Below are 17,361 nucleotides of genomic sequence, written 5' to 3' on the forward strand. Positions count from 1 at the left end.
ACTGACATACGTGAACTTCATACGAGTTTTGTGAGTCCAAACTTCACACTAATAAAACTTATACATAAGTTTGTATATAGAAATAAAATCGGTGCACCATCCACATTTTCAAAGTCTAAACAAAATTTGATTCGGGAGATACCATATACAATAACCAAATTCGTTTTTTTATGGGCCCAATTTTTTACTTTTAAAAATGTGGATGGTGCACCGACTTTATTTCTATATACAATACTTATATAGTTTTACCAATAATAAAATACATGAATAAAAGAAATTATTAAAATTTGTCTCCCAAATAAAAAATAGCTTGGTCTATTAAAAACATGAATAGATGAAATCATTGAAACCCGACCCGGATCCGCGGTTGAACCGGTAAACCCGGTGACCATAAAAAAAAACAGTTTGGATTTTGTGAAAAACTCAATATTTAGAAACCCGCGAAAACTCACTAAAACTCGGAATCCGATACCGGTTAAACCAATAAATAACTTTTACGTTTTTTTAGTTTTTAATTATGTTTTATATTCTAAGTTTCTAATTAAGAAGTTAGGTGCTGACAAAAAAAAGGTTATGTTTTCCCTTTTCAGTTTTATATTTATGATTTTTATATTTTGATGAATATTTCACTATGCCACGTGAAAAAAAAAAGTGAACGATGGTAGAGAGAACTAAAATTAGTTGATGTGATTTGATGTTAGTTTATTTCCGTTATTGACAATTTATTACAATGCTATTTTACTTTTGGTTTATTTTGGATTTGAAGTTTAATTTATTATTCACATTAGACATTTAAACATTTATGAATTTTATGTCTTGATTTTTTTAGATGTTATAACTTGTATCTTGTTACAGAAAAATTTAAATAGTCTAAACTATTTTTTTGATATTTTGCATGTCAAAGGAACATAAAAATATAAAAAACTAAAATTAAGTATGTTCTAAATGTTTGTAAACATAAAATATATACATATTCAAAATATAATTTTATGTGTTAAAAATATTAAACTTTAGTTTTCATATTTTTATTTTCATAACTAATAAATTATTATATAAAAATTAATTCATTTATTAACCCGCGGTTCTCCCGCGGTCGACCCAATAACCCAACAACTCGGTAAATCATCCGGTTCAGTGTCCGGGTCGGGTTTAAAAACTTTGGATGAAATAGAAAATTTGTTTACGCCATGCGAATTGTGTTGTGTGCAATGAGATGTAGCTTGGGTCTATCTTGTTCTTAAGTTTCATTCTCATTATTGGACCCTTGGGCCATGTTTATTGGGAGTTCGTACTGTGAGTTTTTACGGTAATATAAAAACCGTCTCTTAACTTTTAATAAAATATTTAAAATTGAGACCGGGTTTCCTATTAAGAAATTGAGACTCAAGGAAACCTGTCTCTATTTAGTTCATCTCAACACTCAACTTCCTCCTGATGATGTTTTTATGTCATTTTGTCCCTCCCCAAATAAAAGAGACAGTTATCCTTTAGGGTCGGATGTAGGAAATGCAGGTGAAATCTCACAAGTCACAAGTGTGGATCAAAGCCTCTAAAAGTAACAAATGGGAGACAATGTCAAGAAACTGGGGAGCTAATTGGCCTTACTTACCTTAACGGACAAAAGTCTCATAAAATATCTATACCAGTGATGGTAAGATGAAGACAGCACTAGACGCTGTTCCACCAAATTGACAATCTGGCCTGAGCTTCAAAGGCAACCTCAACTTCTAAAACCACATTATAAATAAAAACTTGGTTCCTTGAATGAAACGTTACATAATTCAAATATCCGGAGAAAGTTTTTCAAAATATCAAATTGTTACAAAGGTCAGAGTATCATCAAGCCTCTCTTCATCTTCTCATCACACGGTTACGCTCTCTCTTGCGGAACCGTTCCATCATGATCTGATCAGTTGCAGCTTGTCTGGTATTCCCTGAATCCGTAGCATTATTGTTACTAGTAGAAGGTTTAGGTCCTTCGCCATTCGCTTGAGGTCCTTTATCTTTGTATAACTCGGGATGTTCTGCGTGTTTTAAAAGTTGATCAGTACACGAATACACACGCATATAAGACTCTAACAAATAGAAAGAGAGCAAAAACCTCTTCTAAGCTTTTCCGCATAATCTTTCCCACGTTGGAAATAATCCGCACTGTAACTAGAGGGAATGTTAAACTCCGACTTTGGCCGACCCATAAGCCTCTTCTCTTGAAGAAGCTTCTTTGCAGCTTCTGTTTCTTCAATGTTCTTCAGCTTGTATCTAACGTTGAAGAAACAAACCATTAGTCTTTGAAACACACACACACAAAAAACACTTATCTTCAATCTACGAAATAGTATTAATCATACTCGATAGGGAGTTGCACTTCAGCTATTCCAGTAGTCCACTGCGTTGAGCTCTCTTCTGAGCTACGCTTCTTAACCTGAGAAAGTTCGAGGTCTTATAACTCTTGCTACATTCTTACTACATCACCCCCTAAAAAGCGAAACTTACTTTAAGATGATCAGGGATCTTATACAATTCATCTTCCACTCGCTTCAACTCGTTCTCAACCTCCTCTGCATCCTCAAGACTCTTCCCCCTTTTCTTCGCTAATTCTTGTTCAACGTACTTTACCCTATTGAATCAAAAACATAACCCCCTAAACGCTTTACAAACACAAACTCACTAGCTTTACATGTCAGAATAGAGATAAGACCCTTACATGTTGGGATCTTCAATCAAAACAGCAGTCTCTTGAGCAAACGTGTCCTGCAACACGAGCTCCTCTTTCTCTCCTTCAGCTTCAGCTTTCTCAGCTGGTTTCCCTTTCCCCGTGCTATTCTGCGCCGTCGACAAAGCTGGGATCCCTAGCTTCCTCTCCCTCAGCTTCTGCAAGAACTTCACCTCTTCCAACGCCAATCTACAAATTCACCAAATCAACCAAAGACCTAAACTTTCTAACTACCCATCAAGCCAATTGAAGAAAACTCATACGACAGAAACAAATAAAAGCCCTAAAAACTGTGATTTTGAATTCGGAACTGACCTTCGTTTCTCTTCTTCTTCTGAACTCGCGGCTTTACTTTGGTCATCTTCTTCTTCCTCCTCCTCTAACGGACGTTTCCTGAAATTTCTCTTCGGCGGCATCGCAGAGAGTATCACCTTCTTCAAATTTGATTGCTTAGAGAGCTGATCGAGACTCTGAGATTTCTCTTTTACCGACGAAGAAGACACTACTTCTTCAGGCTTTGTATTGATTTCTTAAAGTGGGCTTTATTAGGCCCATTTCAGGTTATGATGTTTATATAAGTATCAGGCCCATCTTAGCTTATAAAGGATACATTTTATTTTGCAAACCAACATAAACCAGTCAATTACAGTATTAATTTCTTTTTAGTTACATCAACATTTATTTTTAAAAAAAACTTTCAAAGTTTGAAACATTTACATTTAATTGAATTATTTCTTGGTAGAGAGCCTTTCTTTAATCTTGTCAACCATCTTAGATCCCACCTGAAATGTCTTTGTCAACACATCTTCCGGCAAAGCAGGATCGGCCGCAAAAAGTGTTGCCGCAACAGAAACCGTTCCAGGTAACTGACTATTAAACGCACACAAAACAGATGCTGGAGATTTTCCATTGTTTTTTTGAAAATGGACAAGTCCTCTTGGGAAAACAAAAACTTCACCCGTCTTAATGGTTTGTGAGAAAAGCTTGTTTGATGTTGCGATAAACCCAACTTCGAGCTCTCCTTCGAGGACAAAAACGACTTCTGTGGCGCGTGGGTGAGTGTGAGGTGGGTTTAAGCCACCCGGTGCGTAGTCTATACGTGCTAGGGAAACTGAGAGAGTGTTGAGCCCTGGGATCTTCTCTACGTTGGCTCCCGTCACGGCTGAGCCCATCGTGGAGTTTATGACGGCGGGACTTGAGATTCCGCCGAAGAAGAAGTCGGACGATGTGATGTTTGACATTTCTTTGCATGGGAACCCGTTCAACTTGGTTCCTGCAACATTGGGTCGTTTAAAAAAAAAAAAATTGGGTCGTTTAGTATGTAACACAAGGCGTTTAATTATTTATCCGATGTGATTACTAAACCCCTAGATTCAATTATGAAAATATGTATTTGACTTACAAGCTTACAACCTGACTGATTCTTATGAAGTCGACTATATTTTGATTTGAGATTCTCACGTCTTTGTTTATACAAAAATTGAAAATTAAGACTGGAATTTCACCTAGATGTTTTTTTTTTTTTTGAAAAATTGATGAAAGATGAACGAGATATCAAAAAATTTACAGAAAGAATAATTATTAAAAAAACATCAAAATTTTATTTATATCAATGGAAATAGTAATTTTTTTTTGTTAATCAAGTTATGAAGATGAACCGGAATAATCAGATACAACGAGACCTAGCCTAACACTTTGTACTTTTGGTGAAAAAACGAAAAGACAAGAGTACAAGAACTAATATTTACCATGAGATTTATCAGCAACGCAGAGATCTTGAAGGGCATCGGGATCGTATGCATGAATCGAAGCAATTATGCAAGATAGCACGGTGGTAATGAAAATTCTTGAATTCATCATGGTTCAAAAAGGTGAAGAATTATATGATTATTGTTTAAAATTTCAAGGAAAGAAGCTCGTGATTCTTTAGAAAATGCTACAACTAGGTTTTTGTCTTGATATTTATAGAACATGGACCATCCGTATTGATCGGCAAGTCATTTGCTTGAGAAAACACACAAAAATTCATTTGTCTTTACCAAACTAAGAAATGTACGTCAAAGCTAAGTAGGTGAAACTATAGCTTTCTGATATGTCTTTCACTACAACCAAATCTTAAATTAAACGATACGATATTCGGTATAAGGAGAAATTGTACGTATACGTCAAATCTTTATCTTTCAACTAAAAGAAGCGTAAGCACGTATTAATTAACGGTTAGTCCAGTTTACTTGGTTCTTTTGTGTAACATTGTCTTTTTATCGCCTAGTGGACCCACATTGGACAGACTGAGCTGTGAGCATCGGAAATTTTACTTCTCACTTTTTATGGATATTTGATATAATCCTATTGCTAATCAATTAAAATACATGTTTAAACACATGACGATCTCAAACAGTATATCAGAAATGATAAAACCGTGTTATACTCTTTTTGAACATTATAAAACTTTACACAGCACAAAACAGTATGTAAATAACTCAAATGTACAAGATGGTTGGTTGGTGCAGTGAATCGCTGTAATTAAAACACATTGGTCAATTCCAGATCCAAATATATTAAATCACATTGTGCATATGTCTTATTTTCGATTTTCTGTTTTTTCCTAATCAAGAACATTTCATACAAACATTTCTGTAGCAACTTACAGATTATAGTCTTCCACCCATCGTATGGGAAGAAAAATCAAGGAAACTTGGGAAAAGGAACCAAACCGCAAAGACATTGAGTAGAAGAAGCTGGTAATGCTGTTGTAGGAAAGAGAGATTGGTTAGATGTGCGTGGGATTGATAGATTACTAAACGGTGGCAACGGCGAATTCGACGCCGGGATTAACGGTGACGACGTTGTTTGATTCACTAGATTTATACCCTGAGCTATAGCCATCGCCGTCACAAGGTGGTTGTGCATTCCAAAGTTTAATGTCGCTTGAGCAAAATAAGGATTCATCCCCATTATAGACATCACCTGCAATTACAACATTATTTTTACTAGTTAATTTCTGAATTTATAAAATAATAATATAGATACATATATTGATGATTAAATGAATGAAAGGGCATTTATAGTACAGAAGTGATTAACTTATAAAGGTTTCAAATTGAGCTTAGCAGCGAATAAAAGCGGATTAATTGATAAATAAATATTAGCAGTGTATGTATTATAGTCTTAATTTTTAATATAAGTGGTGTTACAAAAAAAACAAAGAAATTCAGCAATTAATCATATATAGAGTATCCGTTGACAAAAAAAAAAATCATAGAGTATCATATTCCATATTTCTCTATGCTTCTTGTTTTTTACTACCAGAACTTGTGATCTCTTTCATTATTATTACACACTTGTTCATACGAGAGATGTTCTAAACTTAAAGCTTATTTCTTATAGATAATACACTTCTTTTATTTCTTGGTTTACTTTCGAACATAAAGTTCCTTATAAGCAAGCACAATATATATGGCATAGATCGTTAGAAGGTCTAATAGTCTAATCGACCACATAAACTTGTGGTGTGACCATTATACATGGTCTTCCTATAACTCCAGTTCTTTATAGTCAAGTGGTAACACCAAAAAGCAGCTTATTTTGTTTCATCAATTAGAAATCACTTGATAAAAATAAGAACTTTCATCTATCGGACCGATTGAGATCATATATCAAGAACAACTAAACGAGTTATGATCGCAAGCTCGCAAGCCTTAACGATCCTTTCTGAGACACAATTATCCTAGCACGACCACCAACTATATAGAGTATATACATATATATATATATAATCATACATGTATATATATACTGATCAATAAAGTAGTTAACATATAGACCTGGAGTTGAAGTTGAAGATCTTTCATATACTCAATGGCTTTATCGAGAACAGAAACCGTGTCCTCCTGAAAATCGAAATCAAAACGTACACATCCCACCGGTTATTAGAAAAAAAAAACGCAACCTAAAGCAAGATTTCTTGAAATATTGAACGATATACACATGATAGATATTTACATATAATATATAAATAGAGAGAGTAATATATAAAAATATACCAACCTTGTGACAATTAGGTAACAGTTTTTGTAGCTTACGCATCTTGTTACTCTTTTTTTTGTCACGCATCTTGTTACTCAACATATCGTTTCTTCTTCTCTTGAAACGTTTGCTTGTCACTGTAGGAACTTCTCTTGTGAACCCCTCCGATTCATCCTATACAGTTTTTATAGAAAAAAGGAAAATTAAAACGGTGAATTTAATATATTAGTATACATAAGGTAACAGGGGAGGTATATATACGTCGAATATATATCGACTTACATCACTGAAGATCTCGATACGAGACCGTTTTGGCTTCACATGCTTGTTTCTCAAATAATATTGATTATCTGAAAAGTCATAGATTTGATGATCATGATGATCACCAGTTTCAGAATGTTCATCAGGGACAGCCAACGTCAAGTCTTTCTCCGAGTTTTCTTCTTCTCTATGAATCTCTGGAACAGTTTGAAACTGAATATCAGTTTGATCATGATCAACGTAGCCGTAGCTCGATTTTAAGCCGGTGATGAGACGTTCTTTATCACTTCTTGCTCTTTCTGATATACCCCGATCTTTCGCAGCAAGTGATCCAACGTCGTTGTTCCACCCCAGCTCCATGAATCCTTGTTTATTTAACCTGCAGAAAAAAACAAAGTATTAGGGTTAATATGACATCCACTGCCGAAGAAAAGATATTCCAAATAGTAAGACAAGAAACCTAAACTCGGAAACCTCTCCCTAAATATACGTACATGTTAGTTAAAGAGAAACTGGAGATATAACTTAGAGAAAGTTCTTGCCTGAGGACTTCAGAGTTGTCCAAGAAAATGAAATATCGTTGATTTATAATATAGGAATGGCCGGAGCTGGATGACAGTTGTCAGCCAGTTTAGCGACCCACTTGAGTTAAGCCACGTTCGGTACTATGAATGGTTCTTTTATTTTGAAGAAAAATGATTTTCATTTAAGTACCACCGACAATCTATATATGTAAAGCAATCCGACTAGACTATATAATACAATACCTCCCTGGGGTTGAAGACATATATATATATATATATATATATGTCATTTTAGTTAAATAAGTTCTTTAGTTAAGGTTGAATATAATACTTTGGATTTCACAAAAATCGTTTTAAGAAATGTACATGTGTTGTTTGATTCACTTCCAGACATCCATTGCAATTTTGATATATAACATTTTAATTTGCCTAAAAATAGATTTTGAAAATGCAAAATAAAATATAGCTTAAAGTATTATATTAAAGTAATATATGTATGAAAGAATTGTATGTAAGCATGCATCCATACAATGCTTTCATACATATATTACTTTTAAGTGATATTCATTATTTACTATTAGGATACAAAATATTCAGTCGTGAGTCGACATACGTCCATTATTATGACACACATGCATATATAAAATATGTTAATGTAGATATAATATCTCTTTGTACGTACAGATAACATTTTGATTTTTAAGAGTTGGTGAGATTTTAATTTATTATTTCGTAGTGAACAATGAGCCAAGTAAGTCTGTTTTATCCTTTTAATTAGTATTTTCAGTAATCATTATCCTTCATCTTTAAATAGCCGTCGCTATACTTTATCTGTTTAATATCAGATGTCCAATCGGCTATAAGATTAGCAAAAAAGTCTACCGTCTCTGTTTATCTGAAATAGTCGACCAATGATGACCACCACAACTTTTCATTTAGTCGATAAATGTATTATCATAAACATATGCTTAATAATAAGCGACGAAATGAAATACATATGAATAGTTATAATATTGCTTAAATGAAAGTAATAAGTTAGAGAAAATTCGAAGTTCCCAACGAAAACTATATCTATTGAAAATAAATATATGGATCTATTTTATCATGTCTTTATGTGTGCATGGTTATGATGATGTCTGTGAACACGTTTACGATAACTCAATACGATGTATATATTCCAGAGGTAAGTTATGGTATTGCAGTCTAGTTTATCTTCCTGCGCTAACGTTCGATTATTTCTTTCAGCTGGGAATACATTTCAAAAACTATTTAAGGTTTCTGAAAAGAAAAAAAAGGGAAAAAAAAAACGAAATCTTTCTAGGGTTTTATCCTAAAACAGTAAAACCCACGTGGGTTATGGACCATTGCCTATAGTCGATAAGATTTTTGTTTTCTGTAACCCCACGACACATTTATTGGAAGTTTGGCGTCATGTCACCATCACCCATGCACCGAGCAGGTGCGATGGTTCACATTATATCTTTAATACCACAAAAAAAAAACTCCAATAATTTCAAAATATGTTTCCCTATAAAAAATCAGAATAAATTACGCTTTAACCTTGTTAGTAATAAATGTTAATAAACCAGCAGGAGAAGACAGCTCTCTCTTGTGTAAATGACTGACTGAATTATCGAAGCAAATACTATTATTTGTGTTGAACGAATGTTATATAAACTTTCTGTACCTCGCGTTGAATAAAATGGGCCAGGAAATCCTAAAAGAGAAGAGGAAAATGAGTGTCGTTCACGTGATACCTCGTGATGGACATGCTTGTATGTCTGACACGCAATGCTTTCCATTTTTTGTTGGTGTCTTAGCGATCGACGAAGCAAAACCTCAGCCACTCCATGATTCCATCTCCTAAAAACGACAACGACCTTTCGGAATATACATTCCAATCTAGACTTACACAGTTCACATAATTAATGATGGGTAAATGTTTGCATTATTATTGTTATTATTCTAAAAAAAGAATATCTCCCATCATCTTTCATGCAACCGAAAGAGGGAATACTATTCGTTTCGTATGTAATGGAACGTGACCTACTGGCTGACATAATACTCTAGTTTAGTAACTTTCAATATATATAAATCTTTTGGCATCAACACTAAAAAGTTAAGTTATTAATTAACGATATCTATAAACATGGAGATACATCACACAAGTATTGTGTAACTTAGTTTCTTTCGTAGTATTGTTGGTTTACTAATTGAATATGTAGACGTATGTGAGTATAACAATGGTTTTGTTACTTTTGTATAATATTTTCGTCAAGTACTTCTTTTACTTCACAACGTGTGATATATATACCCAAAATTTTCGGCCGAAAACGATTTTATTGGGCTATGAGTTAGGCCATATAACGAATAATATGTAACGAACCCAAATACGAAGCTTATGGGCCCATCGAAGAGAACAATATTAGAATAGTAACAACAACAATGGCCCATACGAAGCTTATGGGCCGAGAGGTTTCAAAAGCCTCTTTCCGAAAAGGAAGGTCATATCCTATGAGGAAATCTAACAGGTGAGCGAGAACACCTTATCGGAGATAAGTGTTGACGAAATTGAGAATCCTCCTCCTCGCGGGCCATCGCCATGGATTTATCTCTTCTCCGTCCGCAGCCATTCCTATCGCCATTCTCAAATCCATTTCCTCGGTCGCGTCCCTACAAGCCTCTCAACCTCCGTTGCTCCGTATCCGGTGGATCCGTCGTCGTCGGCTCGTCCACAATCGAAGGCGGAGGAGGAGGTAAAACCGTCGCGGCGGATTGCGTGATCGTCGGCGGAGGAATCAGCGGCCTGTGCATTGCGCAAGCGCTCGTGACGAAGCACCCGGACGCTGCGAAGAGTGTGATGGTGACGGAGGCGAAGGACCGCGTGGGAGGGAATATCATCACGCGAGAGGAGCAAGGGTTTCTATGGGAAGAAGGTCCCAACAGCTTTCAGCCGTCTGATCCTATGCTCACTATGGTGGTACGGTTTGTTTGTGGTTTAGTGGATTTTAGGTTTAGTGAATTGGTTTAGTGGAATTGGTTTAGTGTATTTTAGGTTTTTGTCTTTGTGTGGTTAAAATTTAGTGGTGTGAAAATGAGTTATAGCTCATGAGCTTGTTCAGCTCTATCCTTTTACAAAAAAATAAATAAAAAAAAAGCTTGTTCAGCTCAGTTTTCATGAGCACTAGCTCTATTTTTTTGGTTCATTTAATAAATGAGTTTAATGAATGAGTTAAAAAATTTAAATTAGATCAACATAAATTAGATCATTTTTATACTTTATATATTGGATAACTTAAGTTTTTCTTATGTAAAAGTAAGATAATTTCTATTTTAATAATATTTATCTTCTAAAAACATTAGTATTTAATATTTAATGTTTTGGATTTTTTAATATTTAAGTTTTGAATAATATTATAGAAATTTAGTGGTTTTGAAGGATGATCCCTATTAAAATTGCAGGTAGATAGTGGTTTGAAGGATGATCTAGTCTTGGGAGATCCTACTGCGCCGAGGTTCGTGTTGTGGAATGGGAAGCTGAGGCCGGTTCCGTCGAAGCTAACTGACTTGCCTTTCTTTGACTTGATGAGCATTGGAGGGAAGATTAGAGCTGGGTTTGGTGCCATTGGCATTCGACCTTCACCTCCAGTTTGTACTCTTACCGCAGAATTTTATCACATAAAGTTATGTGTTTTAATGTGATGGGAGTTTGCTCATGTTCTTAAGGTGGCAGGGTCGTGAGGAATCTGTGGAAGAGTTTGTAAGGCGTAACCTTGGTGATGAGGTTTTTGAGCGTTTGATTGAACCCTTTTGTTCAGGTAGTGTGATTAGTAGCAGTTGCTTTCAACTTTGAATTCATATGGTGATGTGCTTTTGAATTTTTCTGTGCTTCCAGGTGTTTATGCGGGAGATCCTGCGAAACTGAGTATGAAAGCAGCTTTTGGGAAGGTTTGGAAACTAGAGGAGAATGGTGGAAGCATCATAGGTGGTGCTTTTAAGGCAATTCAAGCGAGGAATAAAGCTCCCAAGACAACCCGAGACCCGTGAGTAACGCAACCCCATTCCACGAGTGTTTTCTTTCTCTTTACGTACCCTCTCAAGTCAACATGATTCTGCAGGCGTCTGCCAAAGCCAAAGGGCCAAACAGTTGGTTCTTTCAGGAAAGGACTCACAATGCTGCCAGAGGCAATCTCTGCAAGGTATTCTATTCTATCAAATGTTGGAAAGGAATCTGAGAAAGGGCTTAAAATGTCTTGATTTGGCAGGTTGGGTGACAAGGTGAAAGTTTCTTGGAAGCTCTCAAGTATCAGTAAGCTGCCCAGCGGAGGATATAGCTTAACTTACGAAACTCCGGAGGGGATAGTCACTGTACAGAGCAAAAGTGTTGTGATGACTGTGCCATCTCATGTTGCTAGTAGTCTCTTGCGCCCTCTCTCTGTAAGTTCCTTTCAAATTACTTGTAAATCCACAAATAGGGGAGCGAGTTGAGTATATACTGGTTTAAACTTTGATGACAAAGATGCTGAAGCTATAGTCTATTTCAAGGACTCTGCAGCTGAAGCGCTCTCAAAACTCTACTATCCACCAGTTGCAGCAGTATCTATCTCATACCCGAAAGAAGCAATCCGAAGCGAATGTTTAATAGATGGTGAACTAAAAGGGTTCGGCCAGTTGCATCCACGCACGCAGAAAGTGGAAACTCTTGGTAAATCCGAACTTCTCTTTATTTTCTCTTAAGCTAAAAGTAACAACATTGGTCATACATTGCATTTATGCAGGAACAATATACAGTTCATCGCTCTTTCCTAACCGAGCACCACCTGGAAGAGTGTTGCTACTGAACTACATCGGTGGAGCTACCAACACTGGGATCTTATCAAAGGTACTAATGAACATGATTCTTGAGTTTTAAGACAAAACATATCTGGAAAGTTCACATATATTTTTGGTCTCTTTTGCAGTCAGAAGGTGAGTTAGTGGAAGCAGTGGATAGAGACTTGAGGAAGATGCTGATAAAGCCAAGCTCGACCGATCCACTTGTACTTGGAGTAAAAGTTTGGCCTCAAGCCATTCCTCAGTTTCTGATAGGTCACATTGATTTGGTAGACGCAGCGAAAGCATCTCTCTCGTCATCTGGCCATGAGGGCTTATTCTTGGGTGGAAATTACGTTGCCGGTGTAGCATTGGGTCGGTGTGTGGAAGGTGCTTATGAAACTGCAACCCAAGTGAACGATTTCATGTCGAGGTACGCTTACAAGTAATGTAACGCAGCAACGGTTTGATACTAAGTTGTAGATTGCAGTTTTGACTCTGTTTGTGAAAAATTCAAGTCTATGATTGAGTAAATTTATATGTATTAAAACAAGTTGTGGCCAAAATATCAAACCAACACACACAACACAAATGCATGAATGAGAGGTATATGGGTTAAATCTAGAAGAAATGGATCATAACTCTTGAATCCTGAGGATCTTCGTGAAGTGGTGACATCTTGATAGTGTCGACTGTTGTGGGTCTTGGAGATTTATGTTGCGTGTAATGGGAAGAAGATGATGCTGATGTGAGCAGCATGGAGGAAGAAGAAGTAGGAAACTCGAGGTTTGTAGGGTGAAGGATCTGTGTGAGCAGAAGCACAATTGACGCCATTGATGATGAATGATGATCAGCTCTGAGGAAGCTTCTTTGTCTTTTTAGGTTTTTGGTATGGAGATTTAATTGCCCAAGTGATGAACTTATATATAGAGAAAAAGTGGGGTCCCACTGTGATAATCCAACGACGGCGGTTTTGTTCTAGCCAAATCCAACGGACAAGAGAATCCAATGGGACTCTTAAAAACTTTGGGTAGCAAGTGTTTTTTGGGCTTGACTTTTTAGCTCGCATTTATATCTCGCCCCAAAACTAGCTGTTCCACCTTGTTTTAAGAACATTAAAAAGTACGTTTTAACTTTTAATTAATCTAATCATTTATGTATTTTATTTCACAGATTAGAATTTTTAAAAATATTAAGTATTGGCCGAATTATCTATGCTTATTAGAAAACAATCATACTTGCATTTTAGCAAATTAGAATCATATTATATTACATCAAGAGTTTCTTGAACCACAAAAAATATATATATATCAATATATATATATAAAAACATGAATACAATGAAAAAAAAGATAGTGGTTTTGTGTGTTGGAAAAGAGTTAGGAGGTTTTAGATAATTTCAGTTTTAGTTTAATTTCAAGAATACTATTGGTATAACTTTGCCCCCAATAAATTTTGTAGGTAATAGTTGGCCAATCAAAACCAAATCACATTAAATTGAAAGATGATCCATAGAAAATAAAAAGGAAATAGACATTATTCAATCAAATCCATCCATGTGTGGGAGCAATGCATGTGCATACATGTTCAACTTTTTTTGCTTATTCAAAGTAAAAAAATCTTAGGGTCAACCAAATTGTTATTTAAGCGAAGGGCCTCTGATTTTCACAGTCCAAATTAGGCCCAGTTCCTACATTTAACAGCCCAGCATATCTCTGATAAAACCCGATCCGATCATTGACCCGCCCGTCTCCAGCAATCCCGCACTCCAAACCGCCGTTTATAATGTTTGTGGTTAAACCGAAACCACCGGTCCGGTTAGCTGCTAAATCCGCCTCCGTAGGCCTGTATCTACCGATCATAACGTCATGGCATGATGGTTTGGGACTCTGCTCTGTCATCCAAAACCAAAGCGCTGTTTGGAAAGCTATCACTGAATTATTCGCCACTATCTCGGGATTCCTTAGACCGTCGAATCCTAAAGCTCGACCGGCCGGTCCGTAGTTATAGTTCCTTTATTCATTAAAAAAAACAATTGAGATCAATATAATATTATTTAATATTTACTTCTGAAATATGAATGAATGATAGTAAATAATATAAACATACCACGAGAGTTGAATTGGACCTCTTCCATGGTAAGTCTTGTTAGAGAAACAAGGCCATTCCGTATTAGAAGAATCACAATAATTGCTTTGTGGACTTATTTCTTCTTTAAAACACAACCCCCAAGCATACGGTCCGTCCGGTGCCGTTGGCCACCCTCCGGTTGTTTCGTGTGAAATCTGAGCCAAAAACGCTGCCACTTCGCGTCGTCGCGTCTCCATGGATCCGACGCTACCGAATCTTGGAAACCGCCCCGTTGCCTTCACAAAAGATTCGTAAGTGTAGAAACCATTTGCTGGACAAGCAGTATTGTCCTTGTGGATGAACATTGAGTCGTACAGCGATTTTGATACCAAACGCGTGATTGTGGTAGCCTTGGTTTGGTAGGAAGACAGTATTGAGAAGAATGAGAGAAAGATGCAAAAGAGAAGAAATGAGGGTTGAGCCATTTTTAGAAGGACTTTGGTGTTTCTTTTGTGTAAGAAGAACGAGGCTTTCGTTCGTTATATAGATGTAGTAATTGGTAACGCATTGACTTTGACTTTAGGCGTCGACTTTGTCATTTTCGCTGCTTTGAAGGTTCGTTTATAACATATAACATGGTGCTTTGTTCCATTAAGTAATAAACCCAAGAATTTGAGTTTGGCGTCGTTGGGAGCATGGCAATAAACTGGAAAAAAAAAATCAACGAAAATGAAATATTTTTTTAAACTAAAATGTTGGTTAATATGGAACGGAGACCATATAAAAAAGCACTGTCAACGTAATCACTGAATGATATAGATAGTGTGTATACATTATGATACGAATTATAAATACGACTAGAATCATTGTGGCTGACGATACTTTATTCGGTCAACGGGCCGTATCGATAAAACAATATTATTTGAGTTTTTATTCTTTGAAGACACATTATCTTGCTTTTGAAACTCGTTTTTTAATGCAGAGTGAATTGTCAAAAGACTGATTAGATTTTTTATTGATGTAGAAAATATACAAAAGTTTCTAGCTTGGCGGCTAACTACTTGATATCATATAAAAGTTATCTGACGGAAAAATTCATCAAGTATTAAGAGATTAGTTTCAAATCACCAAGTGCATGGTGATTAAAGTCAAACTAATGTTATAGCTCATTCAAACTTACGTTTTAATTCATCCATCTCAAAGTTCTATACTACTAATTATGATTCTTAAATGATGGTAAATCGTGTCCAAAATTCATTAGAGATTTTTTAGGCTATATTTTATTTTAGATATGCAAATATAATAATTTATAATAATTTTTTAAAACTTTCCTTGAAAACCCATAGTGACTAATGAGGCTGCTTAAATGTAATTGTTACAATTCACTGCCTATCAAAAAACATGTAAACATCATTTAGTTTAGTTACCCTCTTTGTTGCCCATAGAATTGACTTTGTAGTTAACTGAACATATTATAATCTAATCAAAATCCAAATCAACTTAAAAAATGTAATCTCGGAACAGAGTACATAAACATACATAAGATAGTAAAACAGAGTCGATCATAAACTACACATAACATAACCAAATTTTAGATTCGAGATCTCATACACACTTTTTCTACTGTTTTTCTCTCTAGGAAACATAGTCAGACAATGACAATATGAGAATGTTTTACTACCGTTGATACCTTGATGTCGACCCCTTTAAATCTTTTTTTGGCAACCTAACACATCACAAAAGCAAAACTCTTTTTAGAGAACATAAAAGAAAATTATGATAATCGAAACACTTTGTTGTAATCCAATGCACTATTTGTGCTCACGTGAATTAACTTTATAGCTGACTCTCTTCATTGTTCTCAGCTTTTGGCTGACTACTTATGCAACTATAAATAACATCTTCACTAGTTCTTTTCTTGCTACCATACACTTTTATCATAAAGTTTTCAATCTCTCTTGGAGTATATCCACCAAACACACTTGCTTTTAATACTTTGTTTTGAACTTTGTAAGCAAATATAGATATTTCTCCAATTTTTATCCCAAGTTCCTTCAAGGAGATCATTTTCCACATCTAGATTCCTCACGTAGTCTACCATATAACATGGATACGGGTGGATGACTGCTTGACTCCATTTTTTCCAAATAAATTTGAAGTTATTCCACTAGAAATACAAAAATTGAAACCACATGAATCACATACCCATTTTATTAGTAAAGTTAACCCGTTATAGAAAAAGAAAAATAAACAATTATCGAATCGTGCTTGGAAAGTGGAGTTTATACTAGATCATCTTCTCGACGCGTTCTAATAACGTGTTTAAATTTAAGAGAATTTAAATATAATAATTAAAGACCACTATTTTTACAAAACAAAATTGGAACATTTTTCAATTTGCGTGGTTATCCTTGCACAAAGGCCATGCTAATATTATCCATATCATTCCAATTTTATTGGACTTCTCCGAAGGGACAATAACTAAATATCATTTTTGCAAAATACTTCTGAAAACAATATTATTAAAATAGAAGTATAACTAGACTTAACTTTGATCTACCGTGTTGTCAAAAAAAAAAAACATATAACTATAAACGTATAACATACTCGTTTTGAGATACATGTCCCATATAAGGCAAATTGGAAATACTTATGGCTGATATGAAGCTTTGATACTCAATTTTCTTCGCTTCTATGTAGAATCATTTTGGCCTTGAGTAATAAACCCAATTATTTGAGTCAGAGTCTTTGGGAGCATGGCAATAAACTGGAAAAAAATCAACAAGAATGAAATAAGCTTGTCAACATAATCACTCAATGATATAGATAGTGTGTCTACATTATAATGCAACTTATAAATACTGTGGCTGACGATCCTTTATTCGGTCAACGGCGCAGTATCGATAAAAAAAAATATTATTTGAGTTATTATTCTTTGAAGACCCATTATCTTGC

At 35.4% G+C, this 17,361-nt stretch overlaps 4 protein-coding genes, 1 non-coding gene and 1 pseudogene across 5 annotated transcripts; 1 reads left to right on the plus strand and 5 right to left on the minus strand.

The window, feature by feature from the left end:
* Positions 1 to 1,725: 1,725 nt before the first annotated feature.
* BNAC05G01090D (protein COP1 SUPPRESSOR 2) lies at positions 1,726 to 3,257 on the minus strand. Its single transcript, XM_013842610.3, has 6 exons — positions 3,029 to 3,257; positions 2,705 to 2,902; positions 2,494 to 2,617; positions 2,349 to 2,422; positions 2,102 to 2,259; positions 1,726 to 2,024 (listed from the first exon to the last, which is right to left on the minus strand). The coding sequence occupies exons 1-6, from the start codon at positions 3,127 to 3,129 to the stop codon at positions 1,852 to 1,854; spliced, it is 828 nt and encodes a 275-aa protein (XP_013698064.1). The 5' UTR covers positions 3,130 to 3,257; the 3' UTR covers positions 1,726 to 1,851.
* A 48-nt stretch (positions 3,258 to 3,305) lies between these two features.
* LOC106401983 (germin-like protein subfamily 2 member 2) lies at positions 3,306 to 4,718 on the minus strand. The gene is made up of 2 exons (XM_013842612.3): positions 4,462 to 4,718; positions 3,306 to 3,986 (listed from the first exon to the last, which is right to left on the minus strand). The coding sequence occupies exons 1-2, from the start codon at positions 4,571 to 4,573 to the stop codon at positions 3,442 to 3,444; spliced, it is 657 nt and encodes a 218-aa protein (XP_013698066.1). The 5' UTR covers positions 4,574 to 4,718; the 3' UTR covers positions 3,306 to 3,441.
* Positions 4,719 to 5,254: 536 nt separating this feature from the next.
* Positions 5,255 to 7,739, minus strand: LOC106397348 (annotated as a pseudogene).
* A 2,095-nt stretch (positions 7,740 to 9,834) lies between these two features.
* LOC106400987 (protoporphyrinogen oxidase 1, chloroplastic) lies at positions 9,835 to 12,889 on the plus strand. The gene is made up of 9 exons (XM_013841402.3): positions 9,835 to 10,504; positions 10,987 to 11,172; positions 11,258 to 11,342; positions 11,420 to 11,567; positions 11,643 to 11,723; positions 11,790 to 11,961; positions 12,070 to 12,229; positions 12,303 to 12,406; positions 12,486 to 12,889. Exons 1-9 carry the CDS (start codon positions 10,127 to 10,129, stop codon positions 12,783 to 12,785), a joined length of 1,614 nt encoding a protein of 537 aa, XP_013696856.1. The 5' UTR covers positions 9,835 to 10,126; the 3' UTR covers positions 12,786 to 12,889.
* A 939-nt stretch (positions 12,890 to 13,828) lies between these two features.
* On the minus strand, positions 13,829 to 15,001 carry LOC106397849 (chitinase 10). The gene is made up of 2 exons (XM_013838469.3): positions 14,446 to 15,001; positions 13,829 to 14,349 (listed from the first exon to the last, which is right to left on the minus strand). The coding sequence occupies exons 1-2, from the start codon at positions 14,889 to 14,891 to the stop codon at positions 13,980 to 13,982; spliced, it is 816 nt and encodes a 271-aa protein (XP_013693923.1). The 5' UTR covers positions 14,892 to 15,001; the 3' UTR covers positions 13,829 to 13,979.
* Positions 15,002 to 16,780: 1,779 nt separating this feature from the next.
* LOC125588206 lies at positions 16,781 to 16,884 on the minus strand. The gene has a single exon (XR_007324597.1). It is a non-coding gene; the product is annotated as a U6 spliceosomal RNA (small nuclear RNA).
* Between the last annotated feature and the right edge of the window lie 477 nt (positions 16,885 to 17,361).

Source organism: Brassica napus, chromosome C5, assembly GCF_020379485.1.
Source record: "Brassica napus cultivar Da-Ae chromosome C5, Da-Ae, whole genome shotgun sequence".
NCBI classification, from domain to species: Eukaryota; Viridiplantae; Streptophyta; class Magnoliopsida; order Brassicales; family Brassicaceae; genus Brassica; species Brassica napus.

Bases quoted from the DNA above. Each gene is read 5' to 3' on its own strand.
- LOC106397849 (XM_013838469.3), bottom strand. From the start codon at position 14,891: ATGGCTCAACCCTCATTTCTTCTCTTTTGCATCTTTCTCTCATTCTTC. The intron at 14,350-14,445 runs GTATGTTTATAT...TAATGAATAAAG, and splicing joins GGTCCAATTCAACTCTCGTG to GAACTATAACTACGGACCGG.
- LOC106401983 (XM_013842612.3), bottom strand. From the start codon at position 4,573: ATGATGAATTCAAGAATTTTCATTACCACCGTGCTATCTTGCATAATT. The intron at 3,987-4,461 runs GTAAATATTAGT...CCAATGTTGCAG, and splicing joins CGTTGCTGATAAATCTCATG to GAACCAAGTTGAACGGGTTC.
- BNAC05G01090D (XM_013842610.3), bottom strand. From the start codon at position 3,129: ATGCCGCCGAAGAGAAATTTCAGGAAACGTCCGTTAGAGGAGGAGGAA. The intron at 2,618-2,704 runs GTAAGGGTCTTA...TTGATTCAATAG, and splicing joins TTGATTGAAGATCCCAACAT to GGTAAAGTACGTTGAACAAG. The intron at 2,423-2,493 runs GTAAGTTTCGCT...GAACTTTCTCAG, and splicing joins AGATCCCTGATCATCTTAAA to GTTAAGAAGCGTAGCTCAGA.
- LOC106400987 (XM_013841402.3), top strand. From the start codon at position 10,127: ATGGATTTATCTCTTCTCCGTCCGCAGCCATTCCTATCGCCATTCTCA. The intron at 12,230-12,302 runs GTAAATCCGAAC...GCATTTATGCAG, and splicing joins GCAGAAAGTGGAAACTCTTG to GAACAATATACAGTTCATCG. The intron at 12,407-12,485 runs GTACTAATGAAC...TCTCTTTTGCAG, and splicing joins ACACTGGGATCTTATCAAAG to TCAGAAGGTGAGTTAGTGGA.